The following is a 24,907-nucleotide window of genomic DNA, read 5'->3' as shown; positions in this document are numbered from 1 at the left end:
ATAACTTTAAAGTGTAGTTTTGGCGCACGTGGGTGGCTCAGTTGGTTAAGCATCCAACTTCAGCCCAGGTCATGATCTCACAGTCCGTGATTTCGAGCCCCGCGTCGGGCTCTGGGCTGATGGCTCAGAGCCTGGAGCCTGCTTCCGATTCTGTGTCTCTCTCTCTCTGCCCCTCCCCTGCTCACACTCTGTGTCTCTCTCTCAAAAATAAATAAACAGTAGAAAAATACACACAGTATAGTTTTGTTAGCCAGGTGTTGGCAGGAAATAGGGAAAGCCTGCTATTTAGAAATTTAGTTAAAATGTAAATGTTACTACAACATATGTTGATATGTCTTGGGAATATGCATCCATTTGCACTCCCATTTTTGAAGTCTGAGATCTACCATAGTCAAATTTAGTCATTGAGATTTTCAGAGAGAGAAATCCTATTTCTCCTGTTAGGCCTCACAAAATACCTATCCTGTGTCTTTTAAGACAAAATATTTGTTGAAATACACAGAATGTGAGGACTGGATTCTTGTCATCTGCAACTCAAACACAGCCCTCCCAATGGCCTCATTATAACTCAGATCTTAGACCTACCTTTTCCCCCATCCTGCAAGGCCATATTTGCAACTACCTGCTGGACATCTACACATGAGTCCTTTTTAGGCATTTTAAACTTTACAAGACTTCATTTTCTTTTCATTCAGATCTGTTTATCTTCTTCTGTAATGGAAAACACCATTCTAGGCTCTAGAATCTGCTTCTAAGTCTCAACAAGACCCTCTGCTTTTGCTCTTGGGTCCTTTCCATCTTCATCACTTTTATTGCACAGATCCTGGCTCAAGTCCTTGTTACCTCTTCCCAATGATTAGAGCAACTCTTCCTCTAATTCCAGTGCCATCTTTGCATGGTCCCATTTTCAACTCTGCCAGAGCCATCTTCTAAGCGGAGCTCTGACCTAGTTTCATCCGTGCTCTTTGCAACTTCCAATGGCTTTCCAGTGGCTTGGCATAGAATATTTTTCCTCAGGTATCACACACTCCAGCTAAACCTACCCCAACCCTTCTCTGTTTATAAGGTTTACTTCTCATTCTCTTCCCAACCCACTTCTGCCTATTTATCCAAGACTTTTCTTTTTGCAACAGTTGGTCCTAGTCCTTCTCTCCCATATTCCCCCCCCCCCCCATTCCTCCAGACGACATCTAGTCTCTCCTTTTCCTATGCCTCTATAGCCTTTTAACTAAGAAACACTTTTTTATGGTGCCTATAACATTCTATTCTTGAGATTTTGAGACTCCTCAGCATCTGGCAGAGTACCTTGCATGCTCTGGACACTCAGCATTTGTTTGGTGAATTAAATTACTCCAAATGGATCCCTTCTGGTTTTTATTTTTTTAAGTGCTTTCAAAACACAAATGTTCTGGGGCCTATGCCACATTTAATATTCTGTAAAGGAAAATCATCTATGACTTTCCCTTTTATAAGAAAGATAATTTCTAGTAGGATTTTATTTTTTTTTAAGATATTATATAATAGAAAATTTTCAAGAAGTCTCAATATCAAATTCCCATGGTGAGGGGAGAGAAAGGGACAACTTTCTCTTTTATATGAGTCGGTCATAGCATGTTAAGAACCAATCTTGAAATACTATATTGTTTTTTTAAATAACATGAGTTTCTAGAAACATGTTTTACTTAAAGTGGTAATAGTTTGTATCTTATCGTCCACATATAGATCCCTTATAAATAAATATTAGTATTGTAAATAATGTCAATATGTATTTATACAAAATAAATTTACTGTATCTACTTTTGGTGTGATGATGTCTTTTAAGCCATATGTATTTTTTTTTAAATCCTTTAATTTTTTTTTTTATGTTTTTTGTTTTTTTTTTTTTTGTTTTTTTTTTTGAGACAGAGAGCATGAGCAGGGGAGGAGCAGAGAGAGAGGGAGACACAGAATCTGAAGCAGGCTCCAGGCTCTGAAATGTCAGCACAGAGCCTGACGGCGGGGCTCGAACTCACTGTGAGATCATGACCTGAGCTGAAGTCAGACGCCCAACCGACTGAGCCACCCAGGCACCCCTAAGCCATATGTATTTTTAGAGTCACATATTTAAAGATGAACCACACAGACCTGTTTTCAGAGACTGAGACATGAAGCATATTCCTCTTCTTGGGGAATTTTTCTGTGTCCAGCTGCCTAGTTCCAGAGGGAAATGATAGAGGAAATGTTCTTCCCAGCGCACTTTTGTTTTTCCTGACTTGGGTTTCTGGCCTGAATCCATGACTGCTTTTCTTTTCTTTTTTAATTTTTTTTTAATGTTTTTATTTATTTTTGAGACAGAGACAGACTATGCGCAGGGGAGGGGCAGAGAGAGAGGGAGACACAGAATCCGAAGCAGGCTCCAGGCTCTGAGCTGTCAGCACAGAGCCCCACGCGGGACTCGAGCCCACGGACCGTGAGATCATGACCTGAGCCGAAGCCGGAGGCTTAACCGACTGAGCCACCCAGGCGCCCCCATGACTGCTTTTCTAATGTTGGTCGGTACTAAAGAAATTTCAAGGACCCTTTCTCTCAAGTCCAAACCATACAGTGCTTTACACACAGGACAGCTCTTCTGCCACACTTCAGTGCCACAGGTGGTCACTGTCATGATGTTCTGTCAATGCCTCTTTGTTTCATGAATCTTTATTGACCACCAGCTATTGTCCTAAATGCTTGGAAATACACCACCGAACAAAAAAGCCAGCCTTCAAGAAGTTTACATTCTAAGTGATAATTCTTGCTCCATTTAGCCACTGTACCTATTTACCCACAAGAGTTCATAGTAAATCTCTGCCTTACTGTGGAGAATTCTACCCTAGCTTCCTTTATTTAAGGGAATTTTAAATATTTTATTGGAACCTACCCAGACTTAACTCTTCCAATAAACTTTAGTCTAAGGTAAGAGATACCCTAAAACAGAGTCCAATTTTCCACAAGTTTCTAGCCGCCTAAAACTGATAAGGTTATCTAGTATTACTCAAATCTGAAAAGTCTCAAAACTTCCTTTAAGACCGCCTTTGGCAAACTGGGATGCTAAGGGCACACGGTTTCGGAAGGTCCCTGATAGGGCCGCTCTGGCGGGGCAGTTTCCCTCCCAGCTGATAGAGGGCAGTGGACTTTCAGAGGCTCGGTTTTCTCATTCCTCCACCCAGGGAACGTCACGACCTCCTTACTGCTGCTCCACTAGTAATGCGCAGGCGCGGATGGGAGCACGCACCACAGAGCCGAGGGAGGGGTCACGAACTCTGACCCCCCCCCAAATACACAAACCCAGAAAGCTCCCTGCCCCCACTTTTCTTTACCCCATCCCTTTCAGCTTTCTCTAACCTGTCTCTTCCCGGAACCCCAAGCAACCAACGCAACGGGACTGTCCGGTCTAAGCCCGACGCGGGACGTAGCTCGTCGGAGAAGCACCGGTAAGAAGTCCCGGGTGGGGAGAAAAGCAGCCGTGGCCGCGCCTGGGACGGGGGTGGATGGGGTGTCCCTTCTTCCCAACAGCCAACGGACGCACCCCTTGTTCCCCCGACAGCCCGCTGACCTCGGCCGGCAGGGCCGGCCCGCCCGGCAGCGCGGCGGCAGGCTGTTCGGGTTGGGCTCGGGGCGCGCAGAATGGCCGAACGTGTGGGTCCCTGCGGGAGGCTGAGGCAGTAGCCGGGGCCGGGGTGCGGCGCGGGAGCGCGGAGCCCGGAGCGGGGTCGGGGCGCGAAAGGCAAGTACGCGAGCGGCTCGGCGAGCACGGCAGCCTCTCCCGCGGCGCCTCCTGCGGCGCCTCTGACCTTTCACCTACAGGAAAAGCTTCCGTCTTGGCGTTGCCGCCGCCGCTCCCCCCCGCCTCGGAGAGCCGCGCGGCGCGGCGGGGCCCGGGGGTCGCAGCAGGGGCTCGAGCGCCTGCAAGCCGAGGCCTCCGTTCCTTTCGGAGGACGCTTAGTAATTCTCGTGGCTACACGGGACGAGCAACGGGTTGCTCAACTTTCACGACAAATCGGGCGACAGCAGCCGCTGTCTTTGGACTCGTATCTTTTGAGAAAAATGGAACGGTCCAGGGGCCTCACTGCCCTGGGCAAGTCTAAACTTCTAAGTTCTTTTGTTGAGAACCCCTGCCTCCGACTCCCGCACGTACCGTTTTATGATTACAATTACAAATGTTGCCAGGTTGGTTGTCTCATAACCTTGTTGCCAAGTTGTCTCGTAACCTTCACTAAGTAGGTCGGCCTGTTTTAAAAAAATAAATAAATGGGAAGGAAAAGCAAAAAAGACTGGAAATTAAGGCCTTTGGGGCTTTTGTTCCTCTGGATGTTGTAAATAGGCCTTTGATTTTGATCATTTTTCATCAGTGTCTGTTGTATGGTTGGTTGGTACACGATGACAGTTTTAAAATTTTGCTTGTGCCCAGTTGGTAGATCATTCCATTCTTATAAAAAAGGTGGATCGCATATAAATGTAACAAATTTCTTTTTTTTTTTTTTTTTTTTTTTTTGGTAGGAGCATTTCAGTCTTCTGGAAGGGTTTTGAGGGAGACACAAATCAAAGGCACCAAACATTCCCAAGATATGGTACCGTTGGTGTTTCTGTCACCCGACGAGTTTAATTCCTGCCCTTGGGGAATAGAAAAGACAAAAGAAGCAGCATAAAGAATTGACAATATAAATATCATTACCTTTTTTTTTGATTCGTAGTACCCTTTGCAATCTGGAAATCTTTTATGAAAGCGCTGGAAAAATGCATCTTTACATAAATTTTGAATATGATATCAGAAGTTAAAAAAAGTCTGTTAGTAAATTGTAATTAAGAGCTTTAGCATTCAAAATCGATGCTGAACCCATCTCAAAGGATTGGATTTTTAAAAATTTCAACCGAGTCTGAAAGGCCAGGTGGTATTTAAGTGAGGGAAGAGGAACTTGGAATGGTGGGTATAAAGAACATCCCACTTTGACTTGAAGAGAGGCCCTCTTGGGAGGATAGGGGCTAAAGTGGGAAGATGAGGAAGTCAGACTATAAAGGAACCCTCTACGTCCACAGTGGCAGGCATGCTTCAGAGGTGTAATAAATATTGAAAAAATAGAAGGACCGAAACTTCATCCTTTGGCCATTAAAGAGACGTTGATGGTTCCGAAGCAGGAGAATAAGGATATTTCAGTTCTGTGAGCTTTGAGATATTTAATATTGCTGCTTGTCAGAGGTGCTGACCCACAGATAGTTTATGCCTTATTGGCACTTCAAATCTACACAAAGATGGTTCTTGCCTAATGTACACAAAGTCATGTATATTAATTTTTTTTAATGTTTTTATTTATTTTTGAGACAGAGAGAGGCAGAGCATGAGCAGGGGAGGGGCAGAGAGAGAGGGAGACACAGAATCTGAAGCAGGCTCCAGGCTCTGAGAGGTCAGCACAGAGCCCGACGCGGGGCTCGAACTCACAAACCGTGAGATCATGACCTGAGCCGAAGTCGGACGCTTAACCGACTGAGCCACCCAGGCGCCCCAAAATCATATATATTAAATATGTGTTCAGGAAACTCCACAGTAGCTGCAATTTTACCAGAAGGGTTAACTTGAAGGCCGTCACGCTACTGAAGTTTTATGACCCCCTTGAAATTCAGCATACTTCTTTGTAGTGTGGGTGAATGTGAATATGTGTTTTCTGGTGAGAGAAACCTGAACTTCCAAAATTTTTCAAAGATCTACTCCACAGGAAAAAAAATCGTTGTTTTATATCATATTTTCAAATTTCGCATCCCCCAGAAGGAAATACATTTTGCTCCATAGCTCAGCACACTCAGAGATTAAACTGAAATCAAGTCTTCCTGAGACCATTGTTACCCTCACTATATCTGATGCACTGTTTTCTATTTAACTTAAAGTCTGACCTACCAAATTAATTTCCCCATCCATAAGTGGCTCACAACACAAAGTGTGCTTTGGATGACAGCAGCCTAACATTCAGTTGATGGTAGTGGGGCTGGTGAGGAGAGAATGAACTGTTTCTGATGTAGTCAGAGAGCACACACTAAAAATTTTGAATCTGAATGGAAGAAGGATAGCACCATTCATGTTTTGCTTTCTTCTGTGGTGAAGATAAGTTGAAGTGAGATCATGGTAAATTGAAAAAAAAATCAGGGCCAAAAATGTAAGACTGTTTTGTCTTTTGTATGTTAATTAGCTCTAGAGAAGTGAAGACCCATCCTCAAGCTTCTTGCTTTGTCCCTTGGGCTGGTGAACAAACCTAACCATCAGTGCCTAACTCGGATGTCTCTTCGATAAGGTTTTTCCAGAGACTCCATCTCTAGTTGCAGTGGTTCTGAGCTCCTCTTGTTCATTTATGGAGCACTTTGTTCATTCAGCTAACTTTCAGGAAATACCTATTACCTTTAAAGAAACTGTTAACCATTGGTATAGATATTTTCCCTGACACTGACGTTTTACAACCTTTTGAAGTAGATTGTATTGAATCTATTTCATTTGTGAGGAAACTGAGCCTCACAGTGACTGACATTTAGTAATGCATTTAATAAATAGTAGTAATGGGATTGAAGCTCTGATCTATTGATTTGCGGTCTAGGACACTATTACCTATATAAACTTCCTGCTCCTGTTTGTTTGTTTTTCTCTTTATCACTTTTTCCTAGTTCGCTTCATAGCATTTAGTTCATGATAATTTTTTAAAATCTGTTTTCTCACTAAAATATAAGCTCTGTGGGGCAGAGATCTTTTCAGGCTTGTTCACTGTTGAGTCCCAAAGTCTCATAGTGCCTGGTAAATGTGTTTCAGTAAATACTTTCTGAAGTTAGATGTGAATACTGGGCACTGTTAAATACTAGAGGTTCACTGAAAAAATTAGTTCATTGAAAGCTACCATTTTTCTTTTTTTTTTTTTTTAAGTTTATTTATTTATTCTGAGAGAGAGTGGGGAGAGTCAGATAGAGAATCCCAAGGAGTCTCTGCACTGTCAACGTGGAGCCCAATGTGGGGCTCGAACTCATGAACGCTTGAGATCATGACCTGAGCCGAAATCAAGGGAAACTACGGTTCTTTTCCTTAGAAGTCTATTAGAGATGGGTCGTCTATGCAAGTAAGGACAGGGTGCTGTAGAAGGTAAATAGGCACAAGATACGATGGGCTAAAAATGAGAGAATGCTTACTTCCGATTACAACCATAGATACCCATTCAAAAAGCAGAAGAAAATAAGTGGCCTATAAATCTCACCTAAACATATGAGAATGTTTCTTTTTAGTCCTTGTGTGTTTTTGCATAGTTAAAATCAGTTGTAAATAAAATTTTGTTTCTTACGTAAATTCTTAATGTTTATTTTTGATAGAGACCGAGAGAGCGGGGGAGGGGCAGAGAGAGAGGAAGACATAGAATCCAAAGCAGGTTCCAGGCTCTGAGCTGTCAGCACACAGCCCAATGTGGGGTCAAACTCATAAACCGTGAGATCATGACCTGAGCTGAAGTCGGCCACTTAAACTGACTGAGCCACCCAGGCACCACACATCCAACTGTTGATTCATATCACAGTTTATGGACTCCATGCTGATAGTGCAGAGCCTGCTTGGGATTCTCTCTCCGTCTCTTTGTGTCCCTCCCTTGCTCACTCTCGTTCTATCAAAAATAAATAAATAAACTTTAAAAAATTGTTTAAAAAAATAAGTCTGGGAATAAAATCTGGACTGGTAATCCAAAACTAATTTGATTCTTTTCATAACTCTGTCAGTAGTCTCTCATCAGAAAGATTCCGTTTATCAGTACATCAGGGTAACCGGTAACTCCTGTTATCTTTTTGTTTCATTAGTCTAACACCCTCCAGTCCTGAAGACTCCAGGCCTCACGTTTTTAATATTAAGGATTCAAAGGCTGCCCTGCCCTCACTCCTTATGCCTTTTTACCAGCTTAACACAAACAAACAAAAAAAAATTGGGGATGTTGGGAAAAAATTCAACAAAAATTTTATGAATTCTCTAGAAACTCTGGAGATTGTTTAAAACAATATGGCCGTAGGGGCGTTTGGGTGGCTTAGTTAAGCATCCAGCTTCAGCTCATGAAACCGTCATGATCTTCACAGTTTATGGGTTTGAGCCCCACATCTGACTCTGTACTGATAGCTCAGAACCCGGAGCCTGCTTGGGATTCTGTGTCTCCCTCTCTCTTTGCCTCTCCCCCACTCATGCTCTCTCTCAAAAGTGAATAAACTTAAAAACATTTTTTTTAAGATTAAAAAAAAGAAATGGCTATAAAACTAAATTTGTCTTTTACTGAAGAACTCACAGAGCAAGAAATTAGAAGGACTTTAATCTGGAAGTAGCCGAAAGGAAAACTTTTGACAATACGTTATTAGAGTAAGTATTCTTTCTCCTTTTTGGGATTTATCCAACTGACAACAGAAAATTGGAGTCAATGCTGAATTAAATGTTTTGAGTAGTGTAGTGTTCAGTGGACTTCTGGTTGAAGAATTCTGTGTGTCTGTAGTAGAAACAAATTGAGGTGGTTGCCTGGCTCATGGTGATTTTATCAGGAGCCATGTCTATGCTAGTCTTTATTTATTTATTTAATTTATTTATTTAGTATTTATTTCTTGGGAAACGGGGACAGAGTGCAAGGAGGGAGGAGCAGAGAGAGAGGGAGACAGAATCGGAAGCAGGCTCCAGGCTCTGAGCTGTCAGCACAGAGCCTGACACAGGGCTTGAACCCACGAAGTACGTGATCATGACCTGGGCCGAAGTCAGACGCCTAACCGACTGAGCCACCCAGGCACCCCAACTAGTCTTCATCTTTTGATAACTAGACCTTCCGAAAGTAGAAGCTGCCAATGCTAGAATCATATTAGCCTTCCTTTCCTTCTTCCTGGCCCGCCAACAGTGATTAATTCCAGAGATTAGCATATAACCTAAGCTGGCCCAATCAGAATCTATTACCAGCATTTTAAAATTGAAATTAGAGAAGACTACTTTTACTTTCCTGGTGCTTTACTACAAAGTAGAAAATAAGAAGCCACATAGGGAGAATAAGGACAGCAATAAGGGGGAAAAAATAGAGATAAGGAGATTCCTGACAACATCAGAAAACTAACTCCAGTTTTTCCCAAGGTCAGCTCCACTTGGATCCTGGCATTGTCTGTCCTGTTCCCCCCCCCCCCCAGCCATTTCCTTTTTGCTTAAACTAGCAGTAGTTGAGCTTTTATCACAACCAAAGTGACTAATACATTGTCATAAATCCTTGCTTTGATGCTAAATAACTATTTCATTCTTACGAATTTTCATCATTTCCCCCTTGCTAATACTTTTGTTTATCAGAGTGAATAAAATACTAACCTCTGGGAATCTCTGAATTTTAGTAAAACTTAATACACTTAGATATGATTTGTAATTATGTAATTAATTTAGATAGTCTGCATCCTTTTTGTAAATGGTGGAAAAAAAATTTTGATCAACAAGATTGTAGGATGTACGTGAATTATTTCACGGATTTATTTGCATATAAAGATGTATTATATTAGTGGATAGTTTAATGAGAGAAGTAAGTAATAAGGAAAATGGGATTATGGATTTGACTTTATATCCTGTGTCTGTGCCTTTCTAGACTTAAATCTTAATGAACCAGCTTGACAGACACCTAACAGGCTTTACAAGTAGGATAAGGTAAATAGTTTGAGATTGCAGTGGAAGATATGGTTGGTTGGAGAGGGTCCAGAGGGAAAAAGTTGTTCTTACTCCACCTTTCTGGTCAAATCTATTCCCTAAATTCCTCTCATTTGTGTTTCATTCCATACAAATTAAGGTGTATGATCACTGAGGTAAGTATTCTAAAAACTTCCCCTAAGCATTCTTTTGCAAACCAGTTTGGATTATATGGATCTATAGAACGGTAGGAGATAAGGGTTCTAGGCTACTACAGTAACGCAGAGAGTTTATATAGAAAGAAGTAGAAAATTGATATGGTGAATCACAAATCGGAATCTACCAAATATATATGTGTGTGTATATTTTTCTGAAGAGGTTGTGTAGCTTTAGTCAGATTCTCCTAGAAGTTTTTAACTCCAAAAATTAGGAATCCATTGCCATTTCCTGCTCTTTTCTTCTGAAACAGAAAAAAAATCCAAATATCCCTGAATTCAGTATTCAAGAATTCTGTTTCAAGAGTATCAGCATTCAAATCCTTTAACATTGTATTACCTGTAACGCTGCTAATGACAAAGTATACAATTAAGCATGAACCTTTACAGGCATATATACCAGGCATATATGTGTATCACATATACCCTCATAGTCTTTGGTCTTTTTGGCTAAAATAATAGTTGATTTAGTGGCACCTGGGTGGCTCAGTCGGTTGAGTGTCCAACTCTTGATTTTGGCTCCGGTCATGATATCACGGTAAATTTTCATTATGAATTAGCTTCTTTGGGTCTGATGTGCCGATAATGCTGCTTGATTTTAGGATTTCTAGACAAGATTCCTTTGAACTGCTTGGCTTTTTTTTTTTTTCCTACTTACAATTCATTTTTTTGTGGTAATACTTAAAATTTGAAAGGAATACACACTGGGGTGCCTGGGTGGGTTCAGTCAGTTAAGTGTTTGACTCTTTGATTTCTGCTCTGGTCATGATCTCACAGTCCTGAGATTGAGCCCTGCTCAGTGCAGCACATGGAGCCTGCTTGAGATTCTCTCTCTCCCTCTCCCACTTCCCCTTCCCCACTTGTGTTAGCACACATGCTTGCTCTCTCACTCAAATGATAATAATAAGTAAAACTTAAAAAGAACAGACACTTACTCACTGAAAAGTCTGCATTCCATCCCTGTTCCCAAACTTCCAGTTCTCCCTGGAGACAGTCACTATAAACATTTTCTTTTGTGTTCTTTCAGCTAGTTTTTCCTCTCTCTAGGTATCATTTTAATATATTTTTTTAACGTTTGTTTATTTTTAAGAGAAAAAGACACAGCACAAGCAGGGAAGGGGCAGAGACAGACAGACAGACAGACAGACAGACAGACACAGAATCTGAATCAGGCTCCAGGCTCCAAGCTGTCAGCATAGAGCCCGAAGCTGGGCTCAGACCCACCAACTTTGAGATCATGGCCTGAGCTGAAGTCAGATGGTTAACTGACTGAGCCACCAGGCGCCCCTCTAGGTGTCATTTTAAAGATTTCCTTACATATAGCATGCACATTTCTTGTTAGATTTGTGTCTAAGTGTTATGGGCTGGATTGTCTCCCCCCAAAATTCATATTGAAGTCCTGCCCCCAGTACCTCAGAATGTGACCATATTTGGCCATGAGGCCTTTGTAATTGAGTTAGAATGAGGTCATTAGGGTAGGCCCTAATCCAATATGAGTGTTGTCCCTATTAAAAGAGATTACAACACAGGCACAAACAAAAGGAAGACTTGTGAAGAGACAAAGAGAAGACAAGGAGAGAGGTCTCAGAAAAAATCAACTCTACTGACAGCTTGTCTCAGATGTCTAGCCTCCAGAATTGTGAGAAAATTAATTTTTGTTGTTTGAACCACCCAGCCAAAATTAGCCCTGTTAGTCTTGGTTAAGTCAGCCCTAGCAAACCAGTGCAGATTTTGGTACTGGGAAGTGGAGTACTGCTATAACAAATACCTAAAAATTTGGAACTGGAAAATGGGTAGAGGCTGGAAGAGTTTTGAGATGCATGCTAGAAAAAGCCTAGATTGCTTTGAAGAGATCGTTGATAGAAATACGAATACCAAAGGCAATTTTGGTGCGGGTTCAGAAAGAAAAGAGAACTGTAGAAAAAGCTGCCATCATCTTAGAGATACACATATAGTTTCATAAATAGAATGTTGATAGAAATAATAGACATTAACAATGCTTCTGGTGAGGGCTCAGAAATGAGGAACATGTTACAGTTTTGGTAACTAGAGGAAAATGAACCTTATGATGAAAGGCAAAGAACTTGTCCTTGTGTTCCAGCGTTCTGTGGAAAGCAGAACTTGTAAGCTATTTTTCTGTGGAGATTTCTAAGCAAAGTGTTAGTTAGAGACATGGCCATTTCTCCTTGCTGCGTACAGTAAAATGTGAGAGCAAAGAGGTAAATTGAAGAAGGAATCGTTTAGAAAAATGGAATCAGGACTTAAAGATTTGAAAAATAACCTATCCATATTGCAAAAAAAGAGAAAGTGTGTTCTTAAGAGACTCTCTTGGGTATGACTGGACAACCAACAATTTGCTAAAGAGAATTAGGGACGTGTGATTTATGGATCCAGGCAGCCATCTCAACAGAAGCCAGGAATAGAGATGGGGTTATTCGGGAGAGATCTGTATAGGACTCTTATATCTGATGGCCTAAAGCCCCATGAATTGCAAGGAAGGCAGCAAGATTTCTGAGAATTTTATATCAGCAGAAATGTTGCCAGCTTGGACCGAGGGGGACATATATGGGATGAAATGAAGAAAAGCTGTCGAACTTGTGGGATTCTCCTGGATGGGCCAGTAGAGCTATTCAGTTTTAAACATAAGTTATCCTTCAGGGAAAAGGAAGGAAGACCTCAAAGATGGGTCAGAGGTCGTCAGGGCTGTCACTGCTACCCTGGCCCCAGAGGACACAAACCTGAGGAGCAGCTCTGTTTCCTCAGTTGGTCCCAGAATGGTTGAGGCCACTGCTTTTCAATCTAGTAAGAGATAGTTGAATAATGAAGCTAAATATTAAATAGTGCTTTTGGCACAACTAATTGAAACATTTAAAATTTTTAAAGTAATTGAAAGAAAAACAATTCAGATAATTTGGCAATTAATGTTATTTATAATTGTAGACTATTAGTGAATTTATGACAGACATTATATAATGTGATAAAGTCAGAAATCATTTTTGTGTTCTTATCTACTGATACAGAAAAAAAGCAAAAATCAGAGTCAACCCACTGATCTTTCAGGCTCTCAGATCCATTTGGAGAAAGTTTTACATTAAATTCAAATTAACCTTAATATATAAAAAACTTCCACTAATGAAGAACAGTTACAAGATTCTAGAGAAATCTTCTTTCCTTTTGAACGAATGCCAGTTATTACAATGTATTGGTAAAAAGAGTATGTTAAGTGGTTACCATGATGTATTTGTTTACAGATAGGGTTACCCTTATTTAAATTAATAAACTACTCCTAATCTGTAGAGTTGTCCTGGTTAGGCTTCAATATCTTTGAAAAGTGAAATTGTTTGGTATTGAATCTTTTTTTTTTTTTTTAAGTTTGTTATTTTGAGAGAGAGAATGTGCATGTACGAGCAAACAGGTAAGGGACAGAGAGGAATCCCCAAGCAGGCTCCACACTGTCAGCGCAGAGCCCAAGTCAGTTCTTAATCTCATGAATCATGAGATCATGACCTGAGCTGAGAATGAAGAGTTGGACACTTAACCCAGTCACCCTGAATGATTTTTCTAAGTAGATATTTTCAAAATATATAAAAACAGAAAATACTGTTATGAACCCCTGTATAAACAACAGTTTTTAGCAACTGTCAGTTCATCGCCAACCTTGTTTTGTTTATTCCCTCCTACCACCACCCACCCCAACTGGATTATTTTGAAGCAGATCTTAGCTATCATGTGATTTCATTTGTTTGGGAGGGTTGCGTTTTTAGTTTATTTTTTTGAGAGAGAGAACCACACGCCGGGGAGGGGCAGAGAATCTTAAGGGGCTTGATCTCATGACTGTGAGATCATGACCCGAACGGAAATCAAGAGTCTTTGATGCTTAACCGACTGAGCTACCCAGGCACCAGCATGTGATTTCATTTGTAAATTCTTCAGTAAATATGTTTTATTTTGTGAAAAGTGTCTTTTTATCTTGGCAGGACATTCTGGCAGTTAGAACATGGCAACCATAGAAGAAATTGCACATCAAATTATTGAACAACAAGTGGGAGAGGTATGTTTGATTTACAGTTCATTTGCTGATCCATCAACCTATTTACATCAAATGTATATGCTAGGTTCTGGAGGTACAGAGATAAAAGATACCCTCAACATTAAGATATTTTTAAATCTAGTAAGAGATAGTTGAATCATCTGACAGTCACAATACAGTGGGTAAGGGCTGTAATAGATTATTGTATACGGTGTTATGGGAGCACAGAAGAAAAACAGCTAATGAAGAGTCACAGAGGGTTGTGGAGATCTGGTCATGGAATATTTTTGGAGGTACAGAATCTGAGGCCAGTCTTAATGGACCAGTGGGAGGAGATCCATGTCAAATAACAGATCTTATGCCCTATTTCTTAGGAAGAGGTACCATAACCCAGAGGTTTTCAAAGTATCATCTAGGGATTCTTTCAGAGAGTCAGCAAGGTCAAAACTGTTTTCATAATAATACTGGAACATTAGTTACCTTTTCTTCCCCAGAGGCTACATGACATGTGATGATACTGTATGATGAAACATGTCAACATATAAAAGATGTATATAAATCAGTGGACCAATGTGTGATGTTACAAAATTACTGATAAGTAAAGGATCCATTCAAATTGCAGGATAGACCAATAGATCTTAATACAGTTTCTTGGGGAGCTTGGGTGGCTCAGTTGGTTGAGCGTCTGATTTGAGCTCGGGTCACGATCCCAGGGTTGTGTGATTGAGCCTTGCATCAGGCTCAGCACTGACTGTGGGGCCTGCTTAAGATTCATATTCTCTCTCTCTCTCTCTCTCTCTCTCTCTCTCCCCCCCTCTCCCTCTTCCTCTCCCTCTCCCCCTCCCTCCCTCTACCCCATACTTTCTCTGTCTCTCTTCTCTTGTGTTCTTTCTCTGTCTCTCTCTCTCTCAAAAAAAAAAAAAATTTTTTTTTGTTTTATTATTTATTATTGAGAGTGAGAGAGACAGAGCACAAGCAGGGGAGGGGCAGAGAGAGAGGGAGACACAGAATCTGAAGTGGGCTCCAGGCTCTGAGCTGTCAGCACAGAGCCCAATGCGGGACTGGAACTCACGAATGGCGAGATCATGACCTGAGCCAAAGTCGGCCACTTAACGGACTGAGCCACCCAAGCACCCCCCAAAAAAAGTTTTTTTAAGGAAATTGCAAAAATTGTTAGGGAAGATGGAGACTAGACTTGGTATAAATAATCTGTGTGTAAAATAAAATTGACAATGGTGAAAAGTATACCCAGAAAAATAGGACATGCTAGAAATAATGGTCAACAAAGAAAACTTGAGTTGGTAGCAGCTATAGTCAGTACAATCTGCCCTAGACAAAAACTGATTAGTAATTCAGCATTTTGTTGTAAATTTTGCATAGAAAAGAATCTTGATGAAAATAATTTCAGGGAAATGGAGAAAAAGTTCGAAACAAACCAAATTTGCCATTTTAAATTTGAATCAAGGGATTAAATTGCTTTAATGAGTTTACTCTGTAAAATATTTGCTCAACAACCAAAGCCCTCAGCACTGGCTAGTTCTCTTTAGTCATGAACTTGCACTTCTCCAGACTCCTCCAACTAAGTGGATGGCATTTCTGTCCTCTCATGTGCTCAGACCAAAATTTGATAGTCATCCTTTACTCTTCTCTCCTCATATTCCACATCCAGGCAGTTGGCATATCCTGTCACATTTCCCTTCATAAAATATCCCAAATCCAATTATTTTTCTCCTCTGGCATGGCTGCTACCCTGTTCCCCACCAGCATCTCTGCCCATATTTAATTCCCAGATATTGCCGGTGTCTGAGTATTCTTCTCTTCAACATTCACAGGCTAGTCTACATACTAAATCTAGAACACCCTCTTTGAAAAAGATCTTGCCACTCTGCTCTCTGACCTTCCAGAGGAAGGTGGATCTCCATTTCACACAGGAGGAAATCCAGACTTTGTAGTCCCTGTGTAGCCCTATACCATCTGACTCCTGCTGTCTCTCAGATCCTGTCTTTTACCATAATCCTTTCTGCCACTCTTTCACTCACATAGCTCTCTTGTAGTGCCTCTTGCCTCAGACACACTCCTCCTGCCCCACAGCCTTCTTTCATGTTTCTTTTTCTCTACCTGGGATGCATTACTCGTAGCTAGTCCTAAGCTTTGGTCTGTTACTGCACTTAGGTCTGTGCAAAAATGTCATCTCCTCATGGCTTTTATTCTATCAGTGACTCTCACCATCTCTACCCTGTTTTATCTGTTCTTTATAGCACTTAATACTGTTTGACAACAGTATTTGCTTGTTTTTTATCTGCCTTTCCTCACTAAAATAAAAGCTTGATGAGAAAAAAGGTTTTGTTTTATTTATTGCTGTATTCCAGGACCAGAACAAATAGTGCTTGGCAAATAGAAGGCACCCAGTATAGGTTTGTGTAAATGGAAGGTGGGTGGGAAGAAGGAAGGAACGAATCGGAATAGTGATTGTACCTTCATTTGCACATTTGTTTTTCTATAGGATAGGATTTTGTGGGAGTAGAATTGCTAGTTTAAAAGGTGTGTGTCTATGTGTAATGTATTGAATATATAAGTAATGTTACACTTTTCTAACTTTGTCCGAAGGTAGGAGAAAATTGTGTCCTTAGAGTTTAAAAAAAAAAAAAAAGATTAAGTCGAATCAATTACTGATATGACATGGTTGTGTTAGATTGTTACCGAGCAGCAAACTGGCCAGAAAATCCAGATCGTGACAGCACTTGATCATAGTACACAAGGGAAGCAGTTCATTCTGACAAACCATGATGGCTCTACTCCAAGCAAAGTCATTCTGGCCAGGCAAGATTCCACTCCAGGGAAAGTATTCCTCACTACTCCAGATGCAGCAGGTGTTAATCAGTTATTTTTTACAACTCCTGATCTGTCTGCACAACATCTCCAGGTAAATAACTTTACAGTGTCTTCATCACACTTGAAAGAATTAAAAAGCATGTCATAAGTGTAAGTCCTGGTGTTAAGACTTTATATCCTGCATGGTCCATAGAAAAAAAAATCTTGCATAAAATTACACGGTGTGCACATTATCTGTGGTGACTGCCCTCTCCTATATGCCACTGTACTTTTCCTCACACACCCTCCCTTCCGTGTATTTTGGAGGGCTCTTACATACAGCAAGATTCACTCTGGCTAGTTTGTCCAGGGAGGGGTTTAATAAAGGATATGGAGAACTCATAGAATTGTCGGGAAGGCTGAAGAAACAGCTCTAGGTCAGTTTCCAAGAATAACCACTTGGATGTGCTGCAGAACTGGCTTCTCAGAGACCTGCTGCTTCTGCTCGGTTAGGAAACTGCCAAATCAAGAGCCTCTTCTGTGGTAGCAGCACTTCCCAGGAGCACACTGCCGAGGCCTCAAACAAGCTGCCAGATCAAGAACGTGGTTTTATGGCTGCAGCTTTGTTACTGTGCCTCCTTGGTTGTCATCGATGTCTTCCTTGATGTAACAGGTGGTTTACCCTCATGGTCTGCTTTAACGCTGGAAGTCAGTCAGTAGTCTAGATTAACTTCACATCATTTTAATTTTTGCAAGTTATGCACTGTTTTTCAAAGAGCCAGTTAAGGCTTATACACAATGCATACCTGTGGTTACATAGATGTTTTCACTGCTGGTTGCTATGATTGAATACAAATTCAGCAACCCCCTAAGTTTGCCTTTGGAGACTTTTTGGTGGAGTACCCACTTAAAATTGAATTCCATGTTTTGTGCTGAAAACCTGATCAAGGAAAGTTCCTTTTAGGATTGAGAAACTAATTCATAAAATACAAAATTTTGCCTGATTCTATTATTCTTCTGATTACATCATCTGTATTATTTTTAGGAATGGCTAAGGTAAAAAATAGATGGGATTTACAAGAAGTTATTTTATCAACAAGACAGAAGTCCCAAAAAGTTTATAACATTATAAATACCTTTTTTTTTTCCTTATTAACAGAATTGATTTTTTACAAGTTTTATAGTTAACAGATTTTTTTTTTTTAAGAGAACACAAGCAGGGAGGGGCAGAGGGAGAGAGAGAATCTTAAGCAGGCTCTTTGCTGGGTATAGGGCTCCATCTCACAACTGTAAGATCATGACCTGAGCTGAAATCAAGAGTCGGATGCTTAACCAACTGAGCCACCCAGACTCCCCAATAGTTAAAGAAATATCAGGAAGTACAGGGTTCTCTTATAACCTCTCAACACACAATTTCTCCTATTAACATTTTATATTAATATGATACCTTTATTTTGATAATGAACTAATTTTGATAATTAACTAAAATCCATAAATGTTTTTAGCTTTCCCTGATTTTTACCTAATATTCTTTTTGATTCCAGGATACCATATTACATTTAATCATCATGTCTCCTTAGATTACTGTTAGCAGTAACAGTTTCTCAAACTTTTCTTGTATTTGATGACCTTGACAGTTTTGAGGTATACTGTTCAGGTATATTATAGGTGACCCTGCTATGGGACTTCGACATCTCATGGTTAGACTGGGCTTGTTGGTTTGGGTAAGGAGGATCACAGAGTGCCATTTTCATCACATTGTATTAGTGTACTTAGTATCATCATGTTTGATAACTGGTGACATTGATCTTGACCACCTGGCTGAAGTAGTGTGTGTCACTTTTCTCCACTGTAAAGTTACTCTTAAAAGAAAAATTCTGTTTCCAGAAGAAAAGATAATATTGGTACTTTGCTTACTTTATGGAGCACCTCTCAGGGCAGAGAAAGAGAAACAGGTATAGGATAGAATTCCCCTGGGCCAAAAAGATTGGATTTCTGATCCAGTGATCTAGTGTCCCTTAATCTCTCAATATTTCTTCTACCCATAAGAATAATAGAGGATAAAAGATTAACACCATTTGCTGTAGATGTGCTATTAAGGAAAGGAGTGATACTTTTCATAGATGTTTTCAAGGTACAGCTAGTACCAGAAGGTTTTTTCTTACGTTTCTGTTGAAGACTAATTTTTATAGTGATATAAGAAGGAATAATGCCAGGGCACTTGAGTGGCCCAGTTAGTTAAGCATCCGACTTTGGCTCAGGTCACGATCTTGCGGTTTGTGAGTTTGAGCCCTACATGGGGCTCTCTGCTGTCAGTGCCCAGCCTGCTTTGAATCCTCTGTCTGTCTCTCTCTCTGCCCCTCCCCCACTCATTCTCTCTCTTTCTCTCTCTCTCTCTCTCTCTTTCTCTCTCTCTCTCTCTCAAAAATAAACATTAAAGAAATTTTTTTAAAAGAATGATGCCACTATCATAGGGAATGCCCTATCACATTTTTGGGATTAAATTAATTCATTCACATTCCAAAAGATTGAAAGAAAATGATGAAAATACTAGAAAATAAATCTAAAAGAAGATTGGCTCAGGTCATGATCTCAGGGTTCACGGGATCAAGCTCCACATCCGGCTCTGTGCTGAGAGCATGGAATCTCCTTGGGATTCTTTCTGTCCCTTTCTCTTTCTCTCTCTCAAAATAAATATTTATTAAAAATCAGTTATCTTTTTTATGCTATTATAGCTTATTTTAGTCAGTCATATGGGAAATTTTTGAGCTGTTCAAAGACAGATGTCATGATGGGGCTGATAGCTTCTGCAATCATTTGATGTGTTGAATGAATAATAAGTGCTTAATGGGTAAGATACGTTAAATACTCATGCATTTATTTGTGTGTTTAATAGTGTGTTAAATTAGAGTGTTATAGAGTAAATTTAAAAGGTATTCTTCCTATCTTTGTGTCTAATAACATTGATATTTTTACTTACATAAAGAAAAATAAGAATAGTTTAATTGATATATATGTATAATAGAGTTCAAAGTTTCAGAATAACTTGAAAGAAAGCAATAATTAAGACTGAATATTCTTCTACTTTTTACTTACGAGCATTATTAACACACTATTGTTTTGTTTTTTGTTTTGGGGGGCTTTCTTTAGCTCTTAACAGATAATTCTTCTCCAGACCAAGGACCAAATAAGGTTTTTGATCTTTGCGTAGTATGTGGAGACAAAGCATCAGGTAACATTTAAAAATAACCTATATATATTGTGTTGTAACTACCACACTGCCATGTTTCTTCTTCTGAAAGTAAAAAGAGCATGTCATTTTTTTTTTTTTTTTTAATGTTTACTATTGAGAGAGAGAGAGAGACAGAGCTGAGCAGGGGAGGGGCAGAGAGAGAGGGAGACACAGAACCTTACTTAGCAGGCTCCAGGCTTTGAGCTGTCAGCACAGAGCCTGATGTGGGCGTTGAACCCACTAATGGAGAGATCATGACCTGCACTGAAGTCGGACACTTAACAGACTGAGTCACCCAGGCGCCCCAAGAGGATGTCATTGTTATGGTCCATATTTGAAGCCTATGAAATGTAACCGATTTTATCCCCAAGTTTTTTATTCACCTAAGGTTTTTTTTCACTTGAATGCAGTTTGACTTGGTCTTGCAATGACATAAAATGCATATTTTGAAGAATTAGGAAAAGCAGTTTTTCCTTTAAAATGTAAACTGAATGAATAAGTGGAATTTTTTTTTAAATATAAAACCGATTTGTCAAAGGAATTGCTTAAAAATGAGTTGTGGTCCTTAACCCTCTTGCACTGTTGGTGGGAATGCAAATTGGTGCAGCCGCTCTGGAAAGCAGTGTGGAGGTTCCTCAGAAAATTAAAAATAGACCTACCCTATGACCCAGCAATAGCACTGCTAGGAATTTACCCAAGGGATACAGGAGTACTGATGCATAGGGGCACTTGTACCCCAATGTTCATAGCAGCACTCTCAACAATAGCCAAATTATGGAAAGAGCCTAAATGTCCATCAACTGATGAATGGATAAAGAAATTGTGGTTTATACACACAATGGAATACTACGTGGCAATGAGAAAAAATGAAATATGGCCTTTTGTAGCAACGTGGATGGAACTGGAGAGTGTTATGCTAAGTGAAATAAGCCATACAGAGAAAGACAGATACCATATGGTTTCACTCTTATGTGGATCCTGAGAGACTTAACGGGAACCCATGGGGAAGGGGAAGGAAAAAAAAAAAAAAGAGGTTAGAGTGGGAGAGAGCCAAAGCATAAGAGACTGTTAAAAACTGAGAACAAACTGAGGGTTGATGGGGGGTGGGAGGGAGGGGAGGGTGGGTGGTGGGTATTGAGGAGGGCACCTTTTGGGATGAGCACTGGGTGTTGTATGGAAACCAATTTGTCAATAAATTTGATATATATATATATATATATAAAAAAAAAGCACCAGAAACTCTAAAAATAAATAAATAAATAAATAAATAAATAAATATTCTGTAATAAAGAAAAAAAATGAAGGAAATAAAGATCTTTCTTGAGCAAAAAAAAAAAAAAAAATGAGTTGTGGTCCTTAATAATATAAATGTTAAGTTGTTAACTTACCTGTTGAGTCCTGTTGCTAGTCCAGGGATAGAGAGTAACTTGAATTACTGAGATGAAAAATTTCTGGTTACCCTTTATTTAATTTTGTGCACAGCTGAGCGGACATTTCTCCAAGTCTAATATCAGGGTTATGTCATTTTAGTTATGTTTATTGTTACTTTATGCTAGGAAAGCACCCATGTGCCAGTGGGATATACTTTAAGGGCCTCGTTTGTTTTTTGTAATCTTTGATCTTTTCCATAGCGTCATTACAAAAGTCTCCACTACACCTTTTCCCAAGAGTATGTTCAATTTAATAAATGTCGTGCCAGGGGCGCCTGGGTAGCTCCGTCGGTTGAGCATCCGACTTTGGCTTAGGTCATGATCTCGCAGTCCGTGAGTTCGAGCCCCTCATCGGGCTCTGTGTTGACAGCTCAGAGGCTAGAGCCTGTTTCAGATTCTGTGTCTCCCTCTCTCTCTGCCCCTCCCCCACTCATGCTCCCTCGCTCTCTCACTCTCTCTCTCTGCAAAAATAAATAAAAATAAATAAATGTTGTGCCAAAGAAATTGTTTATAAAATGGTAGGTTAAGCAAAGTATAACATTTCTCCAGAAATTTAAAAAGTGGAACCCACAATGAGAAGAGATTAGCTCAAATACTACTTAGTGTGCATGTTTTAGAGCATAGTTTTCAGAATAAAATATCCTAATATAATATATGAGAATTATAATTTGTAAGTGATCTCAGAAGTGAAAATAGTTTTTACATATCATGGTGTTATGGATGGTTTTGCTTCTTTTCTTTGTGAAATTTTCCATACTGTTGTTAAGGTTACTTACAAAATAAAAATTCATAGGGCATATGGTTGGCTCAGTCAGTTAAGCATCTGACTCTTGATTTTAGCTCAGGTCATGATCTCACGGTTTGTGGGTTCAAGCCCCACATCAGGCTCCGCACTGACAGGGCGGAGCTTGCTTGGCTTTCTTTCTCTCCCTCTCTCTCTCTGCCTTTACCCCACTCATGCTCTCTTTTCTCTCTCTCAAAATAAATAAACTTAAAAAAATACCAAAATTAAAAATTCATACTGGTTAATATATTTATCAAAGAATATGGTGGTTTCATTCTGTTTAGTAACTCCTTAAAATTTTTTTTCATGTCAGAAACTCAAAAATCTCTGTCTCATCACATATATTGTTATTTAAAGGGAAGAAATGGGCTTACTTCCATTTCTGTTCTAAAATATGTGACTTTTGTGTTTTCTTAAACATCTTGTTTCTAGGGCGTCATTATGGAGCAGTAACCTGTGAAGGCTGCAAAGGATTTTTTAAAAGAAGCATCCGAAAAAATTTAGTTTATTCATGTCGAGGATCAAAGGACTGTATTATTAATAAACACCATCGAAATCGCTGTCAATACTGCAGGTTACAGAGATGTATTGCGTTTGGAATGAGACAAGACTGTATGTATTAGCTTTAAAGGAGAGAATAATTTTAAGGATTCAGGCAAACTAGAAGTATGTCAAAATTAACACAGTATGTCAAATATATGTGCTTTTTCATTTACAGTTTTCCAACTAACAACATAGAAATGTGTACATATGCATGCAATATTTATTCGTTCAACAGATGTTGAGTTCCTATCCGCTTTGCATGTATGTATGTATGTTTGAATATGGTTTTTTTAAAAAAAAGCACAACTAACTAGATACCAGTCTAGCTTTTGATTAAACTCCTAAAATGATAAAAAGGATAGCTGATATTGATTGAGCTCCTACCATGCCTAACTCTATGTATAACATATGAGTTAACTTATTTATTCTCATAGCAGAACTCTCTGCAGTACGTATGACTGTTACGCATTTTACATTTGATCAGAGTAAACAGATTTAATAACTTGCCCAAGGTCACACAACTAATAAGTGGCAAAACTTGGATCTGAATCTTGGCAGTTTTTTCCCTCAGAAAATACACATTTAACAACTACATTATACTGTCTCTTAAGTATTATGAAATAAAATTCCTATAAATAAGTGAAATATATTACCTATATTTTATAAATTAAGATTAAACAGTTGAATTAGTTCTCAAAAATCTCCCTGCCCTTAACTAAAATAAGATTTAATTTTAGTCTTTTGTGGCTCTCTATTAGTCTTGTTTTTAATTAAATATTTTTAACTCTCATATAGATAGATGAGAGACTCCTGACTTCAGTTTTTCCTTCTTGACAGTGAGCTTTTAAAAAATAAGAGTTTCTCTACATTTCTACCACAGCTGGATCAGGAAGAGAAAAGAGAATGAGAGATGCAAATTACTATTCTGAAGCAACTTTGTTGGGCTTGGAAAGAATTTCTAAAGATTATGATTGTCTTTAGAGTTCAGTTATGGTAACTGTCTCCCATGAGCAGAATTGCTGACCGAAAGGTTACATTTAAAATTGCCTATAAATTCTGCATTGTGATGTAATAGTTTAATGCATTTTTGTAGCTGTTCAGTGTGAAAGAAAACCCATTGAAGTATCTCGAGAAAAATCTTCCAACTGTGCCGCTTCAACAGAAAAAATCTACATCCGAAAAGACCTTCGAAGCCCATTAGCTGCAACTCCAACTTTTGTAACAGATAGTGAAACTGCAAGGTATAGTAAAAAAAAAAAAACAAACAGAAAAACACACACACACACACACACACACACACAAAACAACCACATTAAGTAGCTGGTCATTTGTTTTTCTTCCCAGTGAAACTAAGGCTAAAATTTATACTTGTTTGTTACAGGTCAGCAGGACTGTTAGATTCAGGAATGTTTGTGAATATTCACCAGTCTGGAATAAAAACTGAGTCAACTGTGCTGATGACACCAGATAAGGTGTGTGTAGTGCAATTAATTTAAAGCTTAAATTTTTTTTAAGCTTTTAATATTTTTTCCTTTTCTTAATTTCCATTAATTTGGTCAGTTGATCTGGTCTTAAATATTCCCTATTACAAATTGTTTTTTTTTTTTTAACATAAATTATCAACTATTTGATAGTGTCAAATGACAAAACTAAAACAATTTAGGAACAAGTTTGATGCCTTTATTCAAGGCAAAAGAATCCATAGATCAGCAGAGCACAGTGCCTCATAAACAGTGGAACACTCTTGCCAAGGGATTTTGGACAAGAAAGAGTTTTACAGAGCATTAGAAGCAGAATGTGGAAATGGCCTTATTGCCTAGGAAGTTGAAGGTTTCCTACTAAGGCTAGTGGGTCTTGTTTTCTAGGGTGAGGAGAGCTAACTTGGCAGAGTTGCAGGATCGTGATTGGTGTATGTTAGGTTTCCTTGACAGGTGTTTCCTATATGTGCATGCTGACTTGGGTTTAGATTTGTGACCAGTATGGCCTCCATTTTGTGGGTCCTCGTATACGAATAACTATCAGTAGAAATGTTCGTTATTCCAGGAGGACAAGTACAGCTTCAATGTGAGAGTGACAGACAAAAGTCTTCTAGGCTTCTTTCACCTTGAAATAGAAAGCCTCAGAAGAATAATTTATATTAAGTACAAAATTCGTAATATTCCTTTTATGTTGCCCTATAGATTTTATAGTAACAAAATACTTAAAATATTTCA

The 24,907-nt window shown here is 39.3% G+C and overlaps 1 protein-coding gene across 8 annotated transcripts in view; it reads left to right on the top strand.

The window, feature by feature from the left end:
- The first annotated feature begins 3,214 nt into the window (after positions 1 to 3,214).
- NR2C1 (nuclear receptor subfamily 2 group C member 1) overlaps positions 3,215 to 24,907 on the top strand; it is a 47,314-nt gene continuing 25,621 nt past the window's right edge. For 2 of the 8 annotated variants that reach the window (XM_030323424.1, XM_030323419.1), the window contains exons 1-7: positions 3,216 to 3,452; positions 13,842 to 13,915; positions 16,587 to 16,817; positions 19,856 to 19,937; positions 22,584 to 22,763; positions 23,788 to 23,935; positions 24,076 to 24,166. In XM_030323424.1, coding sequence (XP_030179284.1) covers positions 13,862 to 13,915; positions 16,587 to 16,817; positions 19,856 to 19,937; positions 22,584 to 22,763; positions 23,788 to 23,935; positions 24,076 to 24,166 — 786 coding nt within the window. In that variant the 5' untranslated portion in view covers positions 3,216 to 3,452; positions 13,842 to 13,861. Of the gene's footprint in view, positions 3,453 to 3,931; positions 4,189 to 8,274; positions 8,372 to 9,385; positions 9,671 to 11,352; positions 11,504 to 13,841; positions 13,916 to 16,586; positions 16,818 to 19,855; positions 19,938 to 22,583; positions 22,764 to 23,787; positions 23,936 to 24,075; positions 24,167 to 24,907 lie in introns of those variants that run through there. The other 6 variants (XM_030323426.1, XM_030323420.1, XM_030323422.1 and 3 more) reach the window with 6 other exon arrangements.

Source organism: Lynx canadensis, chromosome B4, assembly GCF_007474595.2.
Source record: "Lynx canadensis isolate LIC74 chromosome B4, mLynCan4.pri.v2, whole genome shotgun sequence".
Taxonomy (NCBI): domain Eukaryota; kingdom Metazoa; phylum Chordata; class Mammalia; order Carnivora; family Felidae; genus Lynx; species Lynx canadensis.
This window is presented reverse-complemented; position numbering and strand designations above follow the sequence as displayed.